Source organism: Dermochelys coriacea, chromosome 4, assembly GCF_009764565.3.
Source record: "Dermochelys coriacea isolate rDerCor1 chromosome 4, rDerCor1.pri.v4, whole genome shotgun sequence".
NCBI lineage: Eukaryota > Metazoa > Chordata > Testudines > Dermochelyidae > Dermochelys > Dermochelys coriacea.
This window is the reverse complement of record NC_050071.1, coordinates 101,649,897-101,667,049: the sequence shown is the minus strand read 5'-3', so window position 1 is coordinate 101,667,049 and position 17,153 is coordinate 101,649,897. Positions and strand designations below refer to the sequence as shown.

At 41.2% G+C, this 17,153-nt stretch overlaps 1 protein-coding gene across 2 annotated transcripts in view; it reads left to right on the top strand.

Moving 5' to 3' along the window:
- Positions 1 to 17,153, top strand: part of NWD2 (NACHT and WD repeat domain containing 2) — a 123,076-nt gene that overhangs the window by 48,850 nt on the left and 57,073 nt on the right. Inside the window, exon 3 of one of the 2 annotated variants that reach the window (XM_038401059.2) lies at positions 15,935 to 16,051. In XM_038401059.2, coding sequence (XP_038256987.1) covers positions 15,935 to 16,051 — 117 coding nt within the window. Of the gene's footprint in view, positions 1 to 15,934; positions 16,052 to 17,153 lie in introns of those variants that run through there. The other variant, XM_043513987.1, reaches the window with a different exon arrangement.

Genomic DNA, 17,153 nt, shown 5'->3' with positions numbered 1-17,153 from the left:
ACCTCTATCTAGTTCCCAGGGCTCAAGTTGTAACCCTCTTAATTTAGGCACCCACCTTTACCCCATTCATTGGGCTCAGGTGTAACCTTACATTTTAGGGCACGCACCCTTACCCTGTTCCTAGGGTTCAGGCATAATCCTCTTAATCCTCATAATCCTCTGAGTTTCTTTTGCAGGTTTACAGGGTCTTTTACCAGTGAAAGAGCCTTGCCCAGTAATATCCTACTTAACCTCTATTTATTAACAATCACCAAAACAGAATGCACACGGTACACATACAGTAACTCCTCACTTAAAATCATCCCAGTTAACATTGTTTCGTTGTTACATTGCTGATCAATTAGGGAACATGCTCGTTTAAAGTTGTGCAATGCTCCCTTATAACGTTGTTTGGCAGCCATCTGCTTTGTCCACTGCTTGCAGGAAGAGCAGCCCGTTGGAGCTAGCTGGTGGGTGCTTGGAACCAGGGTGGACTGGCAGACCCCCTATTAGCTCCCTGCTCCCTTAAGTTCCCTGTGCAGCAGCAGCCCAGCAGGCTATCAATTGCCAGCAGTTCAGCTGTCCCTCACCCCACTGCCATGTGCTGCTCCTGCCCTCTGCCCCGGAGCTTCCTGCTTGGTGTGTGGGGAAGAGGGGGGCTAATGTCAGGGTGTCCCCTTCCCCCCCTGCTCCTGCACCCCGCTTACCCCATCTTCCATAGAGCAGGCGGGACACACGACAGGGCTCAGGACAGAGGGAGCTTCCTGGCAGCAGCTGCCATCTCAGCTTGCTGATTAACTTAAAAAGGCAATGTACTTAGAGTAGGGTCAGCGTACTTAAAGGAGCAACGCGCATCTCTCTCTCACAGGGTGTGTGTCTCTGTCTGCCATGGTGTCTCTCCTCCCTCCATTCGTGCTGCCTTGTAGAGTGTGAGGCTACATTAACAACGAGTTAACCCTCGAGGGCTCAGCCAATTGCTAGTTCATCATTTAGCAGTAAGGCATCTCCTGGGAAATATCCCACCCTCTGACTTCACCACCTCAACCAAGCTTCACAATCATCATCGCTGTGTACCAGTATTAAATTGTTCGTTTAATACTTATACTGTCTCTGTGTGTGTGTAGTGTGTATACATACATGTCTTATTTGTCTGGTGAAAAAAAATTCCCTGGAACCTATCCCCCCCATTTACATTAATTCTTATGGGGAAATTGGATTTGCTTAACATCATTTTGCTTAAAGTGGCATTTTTCAGGAACATAACTACAACATTAAGCGAAGAGTTACTGTACAATGCTTAGCACTCTGAATAAGACAGATGAACTTTTCCCTGCTGGCCAGTCAGGATCAGGTCCATCTGGGGGGCTCCAGTTTCTGCACGGTGTCATTGGCAAAGTGTTGAGGTCCGGCAGCTCTCTTCTTGGGGCTGTGAACTTCCTTTTGGACCCCAGTTTATATAGTGAACCTTGAGTCCTGCTTAGCTATACCTTAACCAGTCCTAACATATTTTAACAAAATTCTCTAACCAATCATACCCCACCACCTTAATTAATTTACACCTAGCAAAATTAATTATGAAACAGACAGAAAATCAAAGAACCAGACAGAGATCATACAAACAAACAATAGGGAAGTGGGGACCATAAAGATAAAACAATAAAGAAATGAGGATTTCACAACCACAAGTATTGATAAGTGATTTCTTACCAGACAGAATGCTATCAAACTAAGTTTTCTTTAACCAGTTTAAGATCCGTTTCTTTATCTGGTGATCAGGGGTACTATTAGGCCAGGATCGCCTTCTTAACAGCCTGATATTACATTTTTTAATGCAATTTAGATGGAATGTGAGGATGTGACTTCCTGCTTCTTAGCTAATGGCTGCTGCTCTCTTAATATGGCTGCAGACAAAGGCCTTAGGCTTTAGGCCTTACAATATGGCTATAGGAAAAGGCCTTATCCTTTCAAGGTGGCTCCACTTTTGTAGTGGATGAGGTGATTCTGCTGCAGGTGATCTTAATATATGGCTCGTTCTATTTCTTCTTTTGTATGGCATTTGAAAAGCAACAGGCCGGGATTATAATTCAATATTGAGATTCAACAGCTATTCTAATGCTTGTGGGGTAGCTGGATGGATCCCCCTTGTGCCACTATTGTAAGCATGAAGGCAATTGTCTATAATGTATTGCATGGTTTGTACCTGACCACAGTCAGTTTGGAGATTCTCCGATTTTCCATTTGTGGAGGAGATATCCACACCTTCCATGCGTTGTCTGAATGCAGTTGAATGCAGGCCACTTCCTATGTTGAAGGCAGAATCCCGGGACTTCTTTTGTTGGATCTTCAATCAGGTCTGCATTTGGGACATCACAAAGGCCCATGATTTGAGCCAGTGTATGCTGGTGTCCTTTCCGCTGGCCTGTAGTGTTGTGGTCATGCAAAAGTGGCAGACCACAAAAGTCTACTTTCAACGGCACTTTGGCTTTGTAGTTACTCAAACGGAAGGCATAGATTTCAAAGAATTTGGTTTCAATTGCCAAACTTTGAAATACGTCTCAAGTGTCCAGAGGCTATTGTTCATGACCTTTTCTGTGGCCTCCAGAGAGGACACTTGAATTGCTAACACAATGTCACCTGCATAGATGAATTTATAGGATAATGTGATAGGAATATCATTGGTATAGAGACTGAATAGTGTGGGCACTAAAACGGATCCCTAGGGGAGGCCATTGCTCAATCTCTGTGATTTACTGGCAGATTTACCAAGGTGTATGGTAAATCTTCCATCACTCAACATCTTGGTGATGAATCTGATTGTTGATTGGCATGGGAAAGTTAACGATAACTTCAGCAGGAGACCTTTGCACCATACAGTATTATATGCAGAAGAAAGGTGAATGAATGCTGTCACTGTTTTTAACCTTTGCTGATAGCCAGATTCTATATAGCTGGTTAAGGCCAGCAGCTGGTCTTAGCAGGTGCAACTGGTTCTAAATTCAGCCTGCTCTTTGGGTACCAGTTGCTCCAGTATTGGCTGTAGTAGGAGCTGATCCAACACTTTATAGTAACTGCTAAAGAGGGAGATGAGCTGGTAGCTTTTGGGGTCAGTGTCCTCTTTTCTGGGCTTCAAAATGGCTATGATCTTGGCTACCTTCCACTCTTTTGGCATCATGCTAGAAGAGTGGATGTTGCTGAAGAAGTCTGTTAGCCACCTTCTTGTCTTTGAACCAAGACTCTTCAGGAATTCTGAATATATTTCATCCATTCCTCCCACTTTCCTGGACTTCATGTTGGAAAGACCCTTGTCGACTTTATCTACTGTCTAGGGGGCAGAAAAGGGTGAAAACAACTGGCAGTGGTTTAGTGCACACTAAAGCTGGTTATGGACTTGCTGCCTTATGTTTTTATCCATCGGTACATGGGAGTTGGCAATTAACTGTGTGGAGATGGCATCAGCACTTACCTGAGGTGGTTTGTAGACTGCTGGAACCACAGTGCCTAAAACATTAAGGAGCTTCTAGGTTTTGCAGCTTGATGTTGTGAAGTCAAATGCCATCACAGTTTCACACCACCTTTTCCTTCTTGCTGAGTTCAAAGACTCAAGCAAAGCCATTGTAGTTTTGGGGCTTTTAGTCAGCATGATATTGCCAGAAGAGGGCCTCGCTCTCCCTTTCTAGCAAGGAGTGAATGCTTTTTTTGAAGTCCCTTGCAATGCTTGGTTTATCAGCTGATTATTAGTAGGTCTATAAAGCAGTGGTAATGAGCCAGATACAGCAAGCCCTCTATGATAACCACATAGCAGAACCAGTCAGCAGACTGTAGATTCCAGCACAGTTTCAGGAGGGATTGAGTGGAACTTGTAGGCCTGTGCAAGTCATAACTGGGCAGTATTGGCTATTGGGAAAGTCATCAAGAACTGACCTTGAGGATGGTATTGGGTGGCTACTGATGTTGTACAAGTCAAAACGAAGTATTGGAGTGTAGCACTTCTTCCATCAATCCAACCTGACCATGCCACAGTCTTTGGTATTGTAGAGGAGATGTTGGTCTTTGATGAAAGCCCAGGATGTCAGCTGTTCTCCAGTACAGTCATTCTTGTATAGCCTTGTGATATAGGATGGCTTAGTAATGCTGGACATAACCACTCCATTGATGGTGGCTTGTACACGTTTACAACTGTCATATCACTGATGCTGATGGCGATTGAGTAGGGGTTCATAGTAGGCATGACCTGGGTGGAATTCTTAAGGTCATGTTTTTTACATATGTCACTAGTCCATATTTATGGTAATGGCTTGCAAATATGAGAATGTTTCCGTTGATCTTTCAATGATGGCCTTCACTCTCCAGGTATATTTCTTTTAGCACTAGGACATCAACGTTTGAGTCCGCAAAATGATGGCAATGTAATCACATTTTGTGTTAGGCCCTCGATACTGAGCTGCATAATTTGAAGGAAGGTTTGGCCCTGACCTGGCCCATTATTACCATTGCTTTTCTGAATAGGAGATCTTTTAAAGACATTCTGTCACTAATTTGATGACATCAAATATATGGCTTGTAAACTGGTGTCAGGTGAATGACACTGTAGCCATAAATGTCTCCATATATTTGACAAACCTCAGCTAGTAAGAAAGTAGTTTATTCAAAGAAGTATTATGAACTTTTAAATATTGGTTTTTGGCTCCTCTGTACAGAGAGGCTGAAAGAACAAACTTGAGTTATCAAAAGCAGCTGCTCATGAATGACACCAAGTAACTCCATCTACTATGTGTTACTACAACTGATGGGACCAAACTGCATGCAGGTCAGTTGCTTGATACAAAGTTGCCTTCACAGAAAATTGACAAAGGCGAAATGTTTCCTGCTTTGAAAATGAGCATGATTTTGGTGATTACTGTGGCTAAATGCCTAAATGAATTTCAGTAGGAGGCAATGCTTCTGTGACAGGTGCCTAATCCTGCATATTATTGACAGATTGGTGAGAAGAACAAGGAGTACTTGTGGCACCTTAGAAACTAACAAATTGATTTGGGCATAAGCTTTCATGGGCTAAAATCCACTTCATCAGATACATGGAGTGGAAAATAAAGTAGGAAGATAGATATAGATATATATACAGAGAACATGAAAAGATGGGTGTTGCCATACCAACTTTAACAAGACAAATCAATTAAGATGCTATTATCAACAGGAGAAAAAAAAACTTTTGTGATGATAATCAGGATGGCCCATTTCAAACAGTTGACAAGAAGGTGTGAGTAACAGTAGGGGGGGAAATTAGCATGGGGAAATATTTTTCATTTGTGTAATGACCCATCCACTCCCAGTCTTTATTCAAGCCTAATTAGATGGTGTCCAGTTTGCAAATTAATTCCAGTTCTCTTTTTGGTTGGAGTCTGTTTTTGAAATTTTTTTGTTGAATAATTGTGACTTTTAGGTCTGTAATTAAGTGTCCAGGGAGGTTGAAGTGTTCTCCGACTGGTTTTTTAATGTTATAATTCTTGACGCCTGATTTGTGTCCATTTATTCTTTTGCGTAGAGACTGTCCAGTTTGGCCAATGTACATGGCAGAGGGGCATTGCTCGCACATGATGGCATTTATCACGTTGGTAGATGTGCAGGTGAATGAGCCCCTGATGGTGTGGGTGATGTGATTAGATCCTATGGTGGTGTCCCGTGAATAGATATGTGGACAGAGTTGGCAACTGGATTTGTTACAAGGTTAGGTTGCTGGGTTAGTGTTTTTGTTGTGTGGTGTGTGGTTGCTGGTGAGTATTTGCTTCAGGTTGGGGGGCTGTCTGTAAGCGAGGATTGGGCTGTCTCCCAATGTCTGTGAAAGTGAGGGATCATCCTTCAGGATAGATTTTAGATCCTTTATGATGCACTGGAGAAGTTTTAGTTGGGGGCTGAAGGTGACGGCTAGTGGCGTTCTGTTACTTTCCTTGTTGGGCCTGTCCTGTAGTAGGTGACTTCTGGGTACTCTTCTGGCTCTGTCAATCTGTTTCTTCACTTCAGCAGGTTGGTATTGTAGTTTTAAGAACGCTTGATAGGGATCCTGTAGGTGTTTGTCTCTGTCTGAGGGATTGATGCAAATGTGTTTGTATCTTAGAGCTTGGCTGTAGACAATGGACCATATGATGTGGTCTGGATGAAAACTGGAGGCATGTAGGTAAGTATAGCAGTCAGTTGGTTTCTGGTATAGGATGGTGTTTATGTGACCATCACTTATTAGCACTGTAGTGTCCAGGAAGTGGATCTCTTGTGTGGACTGGTCCAAGCTGAGGTTGATGATGGGATGGAAATTGTTGAAATCATGGTGGAATTCCTCAAGGGTTTCTTTTCCATGAGTCCAGATGATGAAGATGTCATCAGTGTAGCGCAAGTAGAGCAGGGGCATTAGGGGATGAGAGCTGTGGAAGCGTTGTTCTAAGTCAGTCATAAAAATGTTGGCATACTGTGAGAGTAGGTTAGATCTATTTCTACTTACAACTTGGAGGAGGAGGAGGAACAGGAACAGGGTAAGTGCAAGCCTGAATGCCAGTCAGGATTTAAATAGTGTCTCTTCACTCTTTGATGTAGCCAGTTAAGTGGTTTGATAAAGTCCCAGACTTGTATTTCCAGAAGCAATGAAGAAATTTCCTTTCCTGTTGACTTTGGTCTTGAATCTTGCAAGATGCTAAGTGTGCAGCCCTAGATCCAGTTAAACACATACTTGACTTTAAGCGTGAGAGAAAAGTCCCTTTGAAATCAATGGGAGCCAATCACCTTTAACAAGTTGCTCCTGTCAAGTTAATTTTTAGCTGTGTCTGGTAACAATTTGAAAATGAAGTGTTTCTCCATCTTCTACAAGAAACAGGAAAGGATGGGAGAAAACAAAAGCTAATTTTGGCAAGGGGTGAGAGGACAGAAGTAGAAATCCCATTACCCTGCATAAATTGGTGCAGAATACATCCTATGATAGTGGCTTCTAAAGATGTCCAGCTTTATATCTTTTTCTCCATCTATTAGGAGTGAAATAAACATAAGTAAATTGCCACGGGTCATATACAAGGACTTAAATAGGCAGCTTCTTTTGGTGGCGATGAGAGAGGTGAACCTAGTTCCCAGAGTGCCATGCTGAACCTGTGTATTGGGATTGTTTGTTTGCCCTCCAGCACCTCAACTGTTTTCATTTCACATAAACTTACAAAGTTTTGGCTGAGATATTCAGTGGATCTTTGAGGAACTGGTGCTCAATTCCAGATGAAATTCAGTAGGAGTTGAGTACCTAACTTCCATAGGTTCCTTTGAAAGCCCCCTCCTTCCTTGTTCGCCTCTCACTTGCAAGAGCAGTACTGTGTTCTCATCAGCCAGTCTGCTTTGCCTCCACTCCCTGTCTTGTGGTATTGGTGGAAAGATGATGCAGTGCTTAGACACTAGCCGGTGACTTGGGAGTCCTGGGTTCAAGCTGCTTCTGTTCAACATCTGTAAAATGGGGGGGGATAGTACTTTCCTATGTCATGGGGAAGGATAAATACAGATCTATGAGGTACTAAGATACATCAGTAATGGGGACCATGTAAATACCTAAAATGTTCTTGAATAAACTTGTATTGCATTTTTTTAAAAAAAAGAGTCCCATTGACTTCACTGGGCTTTGGGTCAGGCTCTCAGAGAGGAGGAATAAATTCACTATGCAAAATTGTAAAAATGTAATTTATCAGAAAAATCTAATTCCAAATCTTCAGGCATTCCTCCCAACACACTATTACATGCCTTTGCATTGCTTCCCCGTAACTCAACTTTATGAAATAAAGAAGCATTATCTTTAGTGATAACAGTTAATGTCTTTAAGCTATCATTCTGCATCTAAAATCCTGCCTCACTCTTGATATACATTCATCAGCATGTTCTGATGTTGTTGTTGGGGCTTTTTCTTATGAAAAACAATATTATTTGAATTAAGAGACTCAATCTTAGATCCCCTCGAATCAAAATGGAGTTTGACAGCCTGTATGGCAGTAGAAATAGCATCCAATGTGATTTTAGATTGTGTTTATGAAAAATCTTGATGTGAGGATGCCAACTGATCAGCTGTTTGGACGGTCTCTATAGCAGTACTGCAGGGGGAGAATGCAAAGGGGAGTATAAAGTAATAAAACCAGTTTCTCTTATTCTCCTGTACTATTCATGGAAAATTCTGATATACTTTATTTATCCAATTCCTTTATTTTCCTTATTCTTCAGTCATCTCTGAGAAGACATCTCAAAGAAAGGAAAGAAACAGTGTGATGTCTCTTTTAGGCATAACACCCATGCATTTAATCCATAATCGGGAAGAAAACACATTCTGAGATGGGCTGTAGTATAAAATTGAGAAAGACCTCAATTCCTGTTTTGATGATGATATATGAATATCTTAACTGAGGAAGAAAAGGAGTACTTGTGGCACCTTAGAGACAAACAAATTTATTTGAGCATAAGCTTTCGTGAGCTACAGCTCACTTCATCAGGTGCCACAAGTACTCCTTTTCTTTTTGCGAATAAAGACTAACACGGCTGCTACTCTGAAACTTAACTGAGGAAGGTTTCCCTTTTTGTATTCACAAAAATAAAACTATTTTATTAAATAGATTCAACTATTATCTGAAGACAGAGTGACATAGGCCTCAAAACATCAGGAAATTCTTCATGTAGGTGAAGGTCTAATGGGAAGCCCCACAAGTGCAGAGGCAGACGTTAACTATTTTACTTACATGTCCTGAAACAATTGGGGATCCATAAAAGCGACTAGTCAAATCTAGTTTTGACTACAGCTGTCAAGCAATTAAAAATATTAATCACGCAATTAATCGCACTGTTAAACAACAATCGAATATCATTTATTTAAATATTTTTGATGTTTTCTACATTTTCAAATATACTGTTTTCAATTACAACACAGAATACCAAGTGGATAGTGCTCACTTTACATTTATTTTTTATTACAAGTATTTACACTGTAAAAAAAAAACAAAAGAAATCGTATTTTTCAATTCACCTAATACAAGTAATGTAATGCAATCTATTTATTATGAAAGTTGAACTTACAAATGTAGAATTATGTATAAAAAATAACTGCATTCAAAAATAAAACAATATAAAACTTTAGAGCCTACAAGCCACTCATTCTTAATTTTTGTTCAGCCAATTGCTCAGACAAACAATTTTGTTTACGTTTGCAGGAAATAATGCTGCCCGCTTCTTGTTTACAATGTCACCTGAAAGTGAGACCAGGCATTCTCATAGCACTATTGTAGCTGGCATTGCAAATTTTTTACATGCCAGATGCACTAAAGATTCATATGTCCCTTTATACTTTAACCACCATACCAGGGGATATGCGTCCATACTGATGACAGGTTCTGGTTGATAACAATCCAAAGCAGTGCAGACCAACACATGTTCATTTTCATTATCTGAGTCAGATGCCACCAGCAGAAGTTTGATTTTCTTTTTTGGTGGTTTGGGTTCTGTAGTTTCTGCATTGGAGAGTTGCTCTTTTAAGACTTCTGAAAGCATACTCCAGACCTCATCCCTCTCAGTTTGGAAGGCACTTCAGATTCTTAAACCTTGGGTTGAGTGCTGTAGCTATCTTTAGAAATCTCACATTAGTACCTTCTTTGCATTTTGTCAAATCTGCAGTGAAAGTATTCTTAAAATGAACATGTGCTGGTTCATCATCTGAGACTGCTAAACATGAAATATATGGCAGAATGTGGGTAAACAGAGCAGGAGACGTACAATTCTGCCCCAAAGAGTTCAGTCACAAATTTAATTAACGCATTATTTTTTTAATGAGCGTCATCAGCATGGAAGCATGTCCTCTGGAATGGTGGCTGAAGCATGAAGGGACATACGAATGTTTAGCATAACTGGCACATAAATACCTTGCAATGCCAGCTTCAAAAGTGCCCTGCAAATGCCTGTTCTCACTTTCTGGTGATGTAAATAAGAAGCAGGCAGCATTATCTCCTGTAAATGTAAACAAACTTGTTTGTCTTAACAACTGGCTGAACAAGAAGTAGGACTGAGTAAACTTGTAGGCTCTGAAGTTTTATGTTTTGTTTTTGAGTGCAGTTATGTAACAAAAAAATTCTACATTTGTAAATTGCAATTTCAAGACAGAGATTGCACCACAGTACTTTTATGAGGTGAATTGAAAAATACTATTTGTTTTGTTTATCATTTTTACAGTGCAAATATTTGTAATAAAAAATAATATACACGTTGATTTCAGTTACAACCCAATACAATATATATGAAAATGTAGAAAAACATCCAAAATATTTAATAAATTTCAATTGGTATTCTACTGTTTAACAGTGCAATTAAAACTGCGATTAATCGTGATTAATTTTTTTAATTGCGATTAATTTTTTTAAATTAATCGTGTGAGTTAACTGCAATTACTCGACAGCCCTAGTTTTGACATTAGTATACAAGTAATTTTAGCAGATTTTTTTGGCTCAAGTGGGAAAGGTTACATAAAAATTACAAAGGGGAAGTGAGAGAGCATTCTGCAGCAGCTCTGAGATGGATTTTTCTCTCATAAAAATATCTTTTTCTTGGCAGTCCAACCTCCCACTATTTTATGGTTATTATGGGAAGCATTATCTTTTAAAACACACAATCATTAGTATTAATTATTAGTTTGCAGTGATGCCCATGAAGTGCTAGGCACTTTTCAAACATACAAGAAGGGACCTAGCTTCTTCCTCTAATAGATACAGTATTTGGGTGGATGAAAGGGGAGTACTTTACTTTTTATTCTTTATATGTGGTCCTCTACTTATAAGCTCTGATCAGTGTCTGGCTACCATGAGGAGGTAGAGGAGGAGTCTCAAACTCAATTTATCTTCGGGCCAGTGCCAGTCCTCAAATCCTCCCAGCGGGCCAATAACATCACTTATGCTGCCTAGAACCCGCCCCCCAAAACTCCGCTCCCCCAAAACTCCACCCCACACTTGCCTAAGGCTCTGGGAGGGAATTTGGGAGGGGAAGGAGGTCTGGGGTAGGGGTTTGGGGTACAGGCTCTGGGAGGGAGTTTGGGGGTGGGAGGGGGTGCAGGCAATGGGAGGGGGGAAAGGGGTGTGGCACCCACCTGGGGCTCCAAGGTGGGGAGGGTCTGGGGGCTTCAGTGCGCTGCTGCCCTCAGGCACCGCCCCCAGAGCTTCCCATTTGCCGCAGGGGCACTCAGAGCGTGGGCAGCGTGCGGAAGCACAGCCCTGCCCGGTGGCCGCAGGGAGGAGCTGGCAGACACATGGAGCGAGCAGGTTAAACAGTGCTCAGCTCCGCTGTACTGCTGGGGCCCCAGGCCATTTTAAATCACCCGGGGGAGGGGAGCGCAGCGCCCAGGGGCGGCAGGTGGGGCCAAGGGAGACCTGGCCCCAAAACTGCTGGAGCCCCGCTGGCCACACTGGTGAGGTTCGCGGGCCGCAACTTTGAAACCCCTGCTGTAGAGTATCCTCAAGTCATCATCTACTTGATAAACTGTGACCTAACTTAAATTCATTCTAATATATTCAGTGCTCCAGTTTTCTCTGAGTCATCCGGCTCCACCGATAACAGGGTCTCAATTGTTGCAAAACCTCAGATCAGGCTTCCTGTGTTGACCACTCCTGTGGGACAAACTTACCATATGTGGGGAAATGTGACTGAATACATTAATTCCATCTCTGAATTGGTTTAGGGTACTCTATTTGTTCCATTTGTTTTCCTTTGAATCACGAAAATGTTTCTGAAAAATATGTATTTTGACTTGGACTGTTGTTAAAATAGAGATAAAAACGCTAGAAAGGATACCTCCAGAACACATGATATTTTGAATCTTTAAACAGCTTGACATATATCTGTTTCTCTAGGTTTCTTTTAAACTGAGAAACTAGTTCGTAATGGAAACATTTTCTCAGGATAATTAGCAACTGTTAAGTGGGGGCATCTTGTGGTGTATAGTGGGGGGGGGAAGATATATGATAAATGGAATAAAAAAAATCCAGTGTGCACAAGCAAATCAAGGCAGCCAGCTTTAAGCAAAAAAGTTCACGTATATTGTTAACAATTTACAGTGTTTTCTGATTAAAGGGTTCAACAGGATAATGCACCCTACAGAAAGATATGCAAAACAAGATGGTAACTTCTTTCAATTAGTAAGAAATACTAGAGAATACTTAGTCCTGCCATGAGTGCAGGGGACTGGACTAGATGACCTCTTGAGGTCCCTTATGATTCTATGATTTAATAATGTTGCCATTAGTAGGAAAAATTGATGATAGTCAGTTAGTTCTTCAATGCCATCCTGTAAATTTTAAATTTGATGCAATCCTGTAAATCCTTCGATGTAAAAAAATCCTTATTTACAAAGACTATATACAAAGTCTTTTCCCCTAAACACAGAAGCAGGAATCAATTTCTTTGTTTAGAAATCTGTGCTCACTTTCCCGTCAGTCCTGAGTCTCAAGAAGTTCAGTTTCTGTTCGCTCTCTAGGCTATGCTATCATCTGCTTCTCTGGCTGCTTTCTGCTTCTGACCAAGAGAGAGAGACACCTCCACCAATCAATTCTTCAGCCTCTGTATTTTCAGTCAGTCCCAGAGAAACCCTTCTTATTCTCCCTGAGTTAGTTCTTGTTCAGTCCTTCCCATGCTGGTCTGTGCCTTCAGCAATGGTTTCTGTTGTTTCAGCTGTCCCTGAACCAATGGGTATTTAGTTGCTCCTTCATTTAGCATGAATGAAAGGTGGCTAGTGCATCCACCAGCTTCAGCAAGATAATGTGATTGCCTAAAAACATGCTCCAACAACATCCTCTCGTCTAGCACAACAGTAATAATGTATTTTCCACGTGTTAGTAGCGGGAGATTCTAAACTTCACTTTTGAGCAGAAAGGAAAGATTATTCACAAGTAACCGTAGTTCTTTAAGAGTGTTGCCTCTGCATTAATACATGCTCCACCCCCATTCATGTCTTCAGCATTCTACCATCATCAGGCTCTGAGGTTTTCTTGGAAGGGACTGAGGCAAGTGGGCCCCATCTACCCTTTTACAACCATTGCTCCAAGCATTCATTTCCAGCATCCCAATGAACCCTGCTTTTGAGAAAGTACCTGAAGCTACAATAAAAAGAAAGCTCATCTATGCAGGAAATAGAACTTACTCAGGGGCCAGCCCAAGACTGTGGAATAAACTCCTCAGCAGCTAAAGACCATCACAAAACTCAGCCCCTTCTAGTGTAAGTGCAAGATGCATTTCTTTGACCTTGCCTTTTCTAACATAAACATATAATGTGTGAGTATATAATATATTTTATTGGACCAACTTCTGTGGGTGAAAAGACAAGCTTTCAAGCTTACACAGAGCTCTTCTTCAGGTCTGGAAAAGGTACTCAGGTCTGGTCTAAACTACAGACCTCAATCGATATAACATCACCACTCGGGTGTGGATTTTTCACACCCTTGAGCGACATACTTATACCTAACTAACCCCCCCGTGTACACAGCGTTATGTCAGCAGGAGAGCTTCTCCTGTCAACCTAGCTGCCACCTCTCAGAGAGGTGGATTAACTACACTGACTGGAGAGCACTCTCCCATTAACTTCGAGTATCTTCATGAAAGTACTTCAATGGCGCAGCTGCATCGGTGCAACTACACCCGTGCAGTGTTTTAAGGTTAGACTTGCCCACAGAGTGTCACAGCTAAAAACAAGGTAGAACACATTGTTTAGCATAAGAAGTTAACACATACTAAGAAACCTTTCAAGGTGAAGTGCCCAGTTAACATCTCTGGAGTCCTAGAACAAAGAAGTGGGGGCAGGGGGAGTTAGTGGGTTACAGATTGTTGTAATAAGCCATAAATCCAGTGGCTTTATTAAGTCCATGATTATTAGTGTCTAACAAAGTTATGAATTTAACCTCCCAGGCTTGTCTTTTGAAGATGTTATGCAGGTTCGTTTCAGGATGAGGACTGAGAGGTCAGATATAGAGTGATCACTTTGTGAGAAGAGTTCACCCACTGGGGATATGGTGTTTTTGTCTTTTATCACTTTATTGTGTGAGTTCATTCAAGAGCCTAGTGATTGTCTCATTTCACCCACACAGTTGCGCTGGATGAGGGATGTCACATGCTGTGATAACTGTGTTCGGGGGGGGCGTAATTTTTGCATCAGTTGTTATGGCGGAGCTAGTGCTGCTTTGAGTTGGTGTGTCCTGGCCTGTGGGGAGCTTGCTTCTGATGATGAGCTTGGCAAGGTTGGGGGTTGTTTGGAGGCAGAAAGGGGCAGGGTTGGGAAAGATTTCTTTCAGGATATGGTCCCCATCAAATATTTATTATAATTGTTTAATGATACCCTGTATGGGTTCCAGTGTGGGGTGTTAGGTGACAATTAGATATGTGCAATTGGATCCGATTTTTTTTCCAATCTCTCAGGGTATTTTGGTAGCCTGTTCCATGATGCCATCTAGTTCTGAGAGCAACATGGCTACAACACCACGGTGAACAATAACACACACACTACAAAACAAAAGCATGTGCATAACTGTTTGCAGGATTGGGTCTTATAACCCATCAGCCATTGTTACCAGAACCTTCCTAAGAAGATTTGCCTGTTTCCAAGAGGGTTAACTTGACTAATGCATCAACCATATACATTTTTAGATGGTAAGGTCTTCAGTGCAGGGACTCTCTCTTACTACTGTGTTCAAACTGCATCAAGCACAATATGGTTCCATCTTGATTGAGGCCTCTAGGTGCTATTACAATACAAATAAATATGTAAATTAATTAATTTTTTTAATTGTGCAGTAATGACTTCTTTATAATAGTATCCCATGGTTGTATTGAAAGCTGATAGTAGCATAAATAAGCAAATCGCAGGAGGATATATCATCAGTTTATTTTTAAAAAAACCTGTGACCTTTGGACAAAGGACTCTCTGTTCCTTTAAATTAAGGTCCTGTAATAATGAAACTTCTATCCGTTAGTTAAAATATGTAGTGAAACCACACTTCATCACTAAATCTCCTTAAATAAATGTAGCAACCTCAACCAGCTTCTTCCAGGCATTTGCTTGCATCTTATTAGCATTATAAAACTGAATCTATAGCAACAGATGAAAGTCATAACAGCAAGCCATCTGCTATTATAAATTCATGCACTTTTTGCTTCCAGAGCAACAAAACGTTAAGGAACAAAGGAAGAGAGATATTACAATATCTAATCCAGTCCTGTCTTTTTTGTTCATTTTAGCACAGGATAGTTTGATCTCTGGTGGGTCAAAAAGTCATTGGGTGAAATCTGAGCTGTGTTGAAGTCAATGGCAAGACTCTGACTTCATGGGGGCCAGGATTTTGCCCAGAGAGTCTTATAATTATTATTATTCATTTATTATTTGCATTACAATAGCAACTAGAATCCCCATCTGAGATCAGGGCACCAATGTACTAGGTGCTAGTAAGAGACAGTCCCTGCCCCAAAGAGTTTACAGTCTAAATAGATTTCAGAGTAGCAGCCGTGTTAGTCTGTATTCGCAAAAAGGAGTACTTGTGGCACCTTAGAGACTAACAAATTTATTTGAGCATAAGCTTTCGTGAGCTACAGCTCACAAATTGCATCCGATGAAGTGAGCTGTAGCTACGAAAGCTTATGCTCAAATAAATTTGTTAGTCTCTAAGGTGCCACAAGTACTCCTTTTCTTTTAGTCTAAATAGAGAAGACAGTGGGAGGGGACACAGAGAGATAAGTTGACTTGCCTATATCACAGCGCAGGACCATGTCAGGACTGGGAATAGCACCCAGTTCTGTCCACTGCTCTACTCATTGGCCCACATTAACTCGTTAAAGATAAAAAAACAAATCTCTTAATTGAGATCTTGTTCATCTTGTTATATAGGAGAAGTTTAAACTAATGGATAAAACTAACAGTGTGTTATACATTGATTTCCAGGTCATAGACTTATACTGGGGAGTAGAAACAGAAGAGTGGGACAGTCCTGAGCTCCAGAAGACTCGTATGAAGCTGTTAGAAGATTGCTTGAAAACTTCTGCAGGTCCATGTTTTGTTGTGGGTATACAAATAATGCTTTACATTAAAACAAAAATACATTGATGGCTATCCTAGCATCTGTAGTGCAGTTAAAGGCTTTTTCCTAGACAAATGTGTTTTCTCTTTTACTTCTGAAATATTTCTTGTATACTTTTTACTGTGCATTTGAAATATCAGACCTGAGATTTCCCAGAGAGTGCTGTAAATTGACAATGGATATTTGACATCAGTAAAGGAGGACTGGCCCTTCACAGCCAGCCCATTTTGGGGGGTTTAGTGCCCCCACATGGAGGGCACTATGACTGCTGGCCAATGGCAGCACTCCTTGGTTAGGGAATTAGTTCCCAGTACTTCTCCCAAGTTCTGGTATTAGCAAGCCAGCAAGGGCTTGCCTATAAAAGAACAGCAGCAGGCAGCGGTTATCCTCTTTGATACATTCTCTGCTGGTGTGCCTGGCAGGTCCAGGAAATCGTAGGATGCTATTTCAATCTGAACATCAAAATGGGAGATGGCCAGTGACAGCCTGGGAAGGTTGTGGCTATCATCTTTCTCTCTCTCACACACACACACACGTACGCAAAACACGGATTGTTTACTGCTGCCAGGACAGGTTGCTTTTAGAAGGTACTTTAAGGTTCAATAACATTGTAGACACCTGGAAAAAAATGATAATTCCTGTGTTCATCCTCACTGGCCCTCCCATCAACTTTTGTAAAAGTGGCGTACATACTTCTGTATAATAGGAGTAAGTATTTGTTAAGATTGTAGCTAGTATCTTACCTCAAGCTCAAGAAAAGATCTCCTGCCATAGAATCATAGAAATGTAGGGCTGGAAGGGACTTTGAGAATCATCAAGTCCAGCCCCCTGCACTTACACTATCCCTGACAAGTGTTTGTCTAACCTGTACTTAAAAATCTCCAATGATGAGAATTCCACAACCTCCCTTGAAAGCCTATTCCAGAATTTATGGTTAGAAAGTTTTTCCTAATATCTAATCTAAATCTTTTAAGCCCATTACTTGTTGCCCTACTTTCAGTGGACATGGAGAATAATTGATCAGTGTCGTCTTTATAACAGCCCTTAACATATTTGAAGACTATCAGGGTCTCTTCTTTTCTC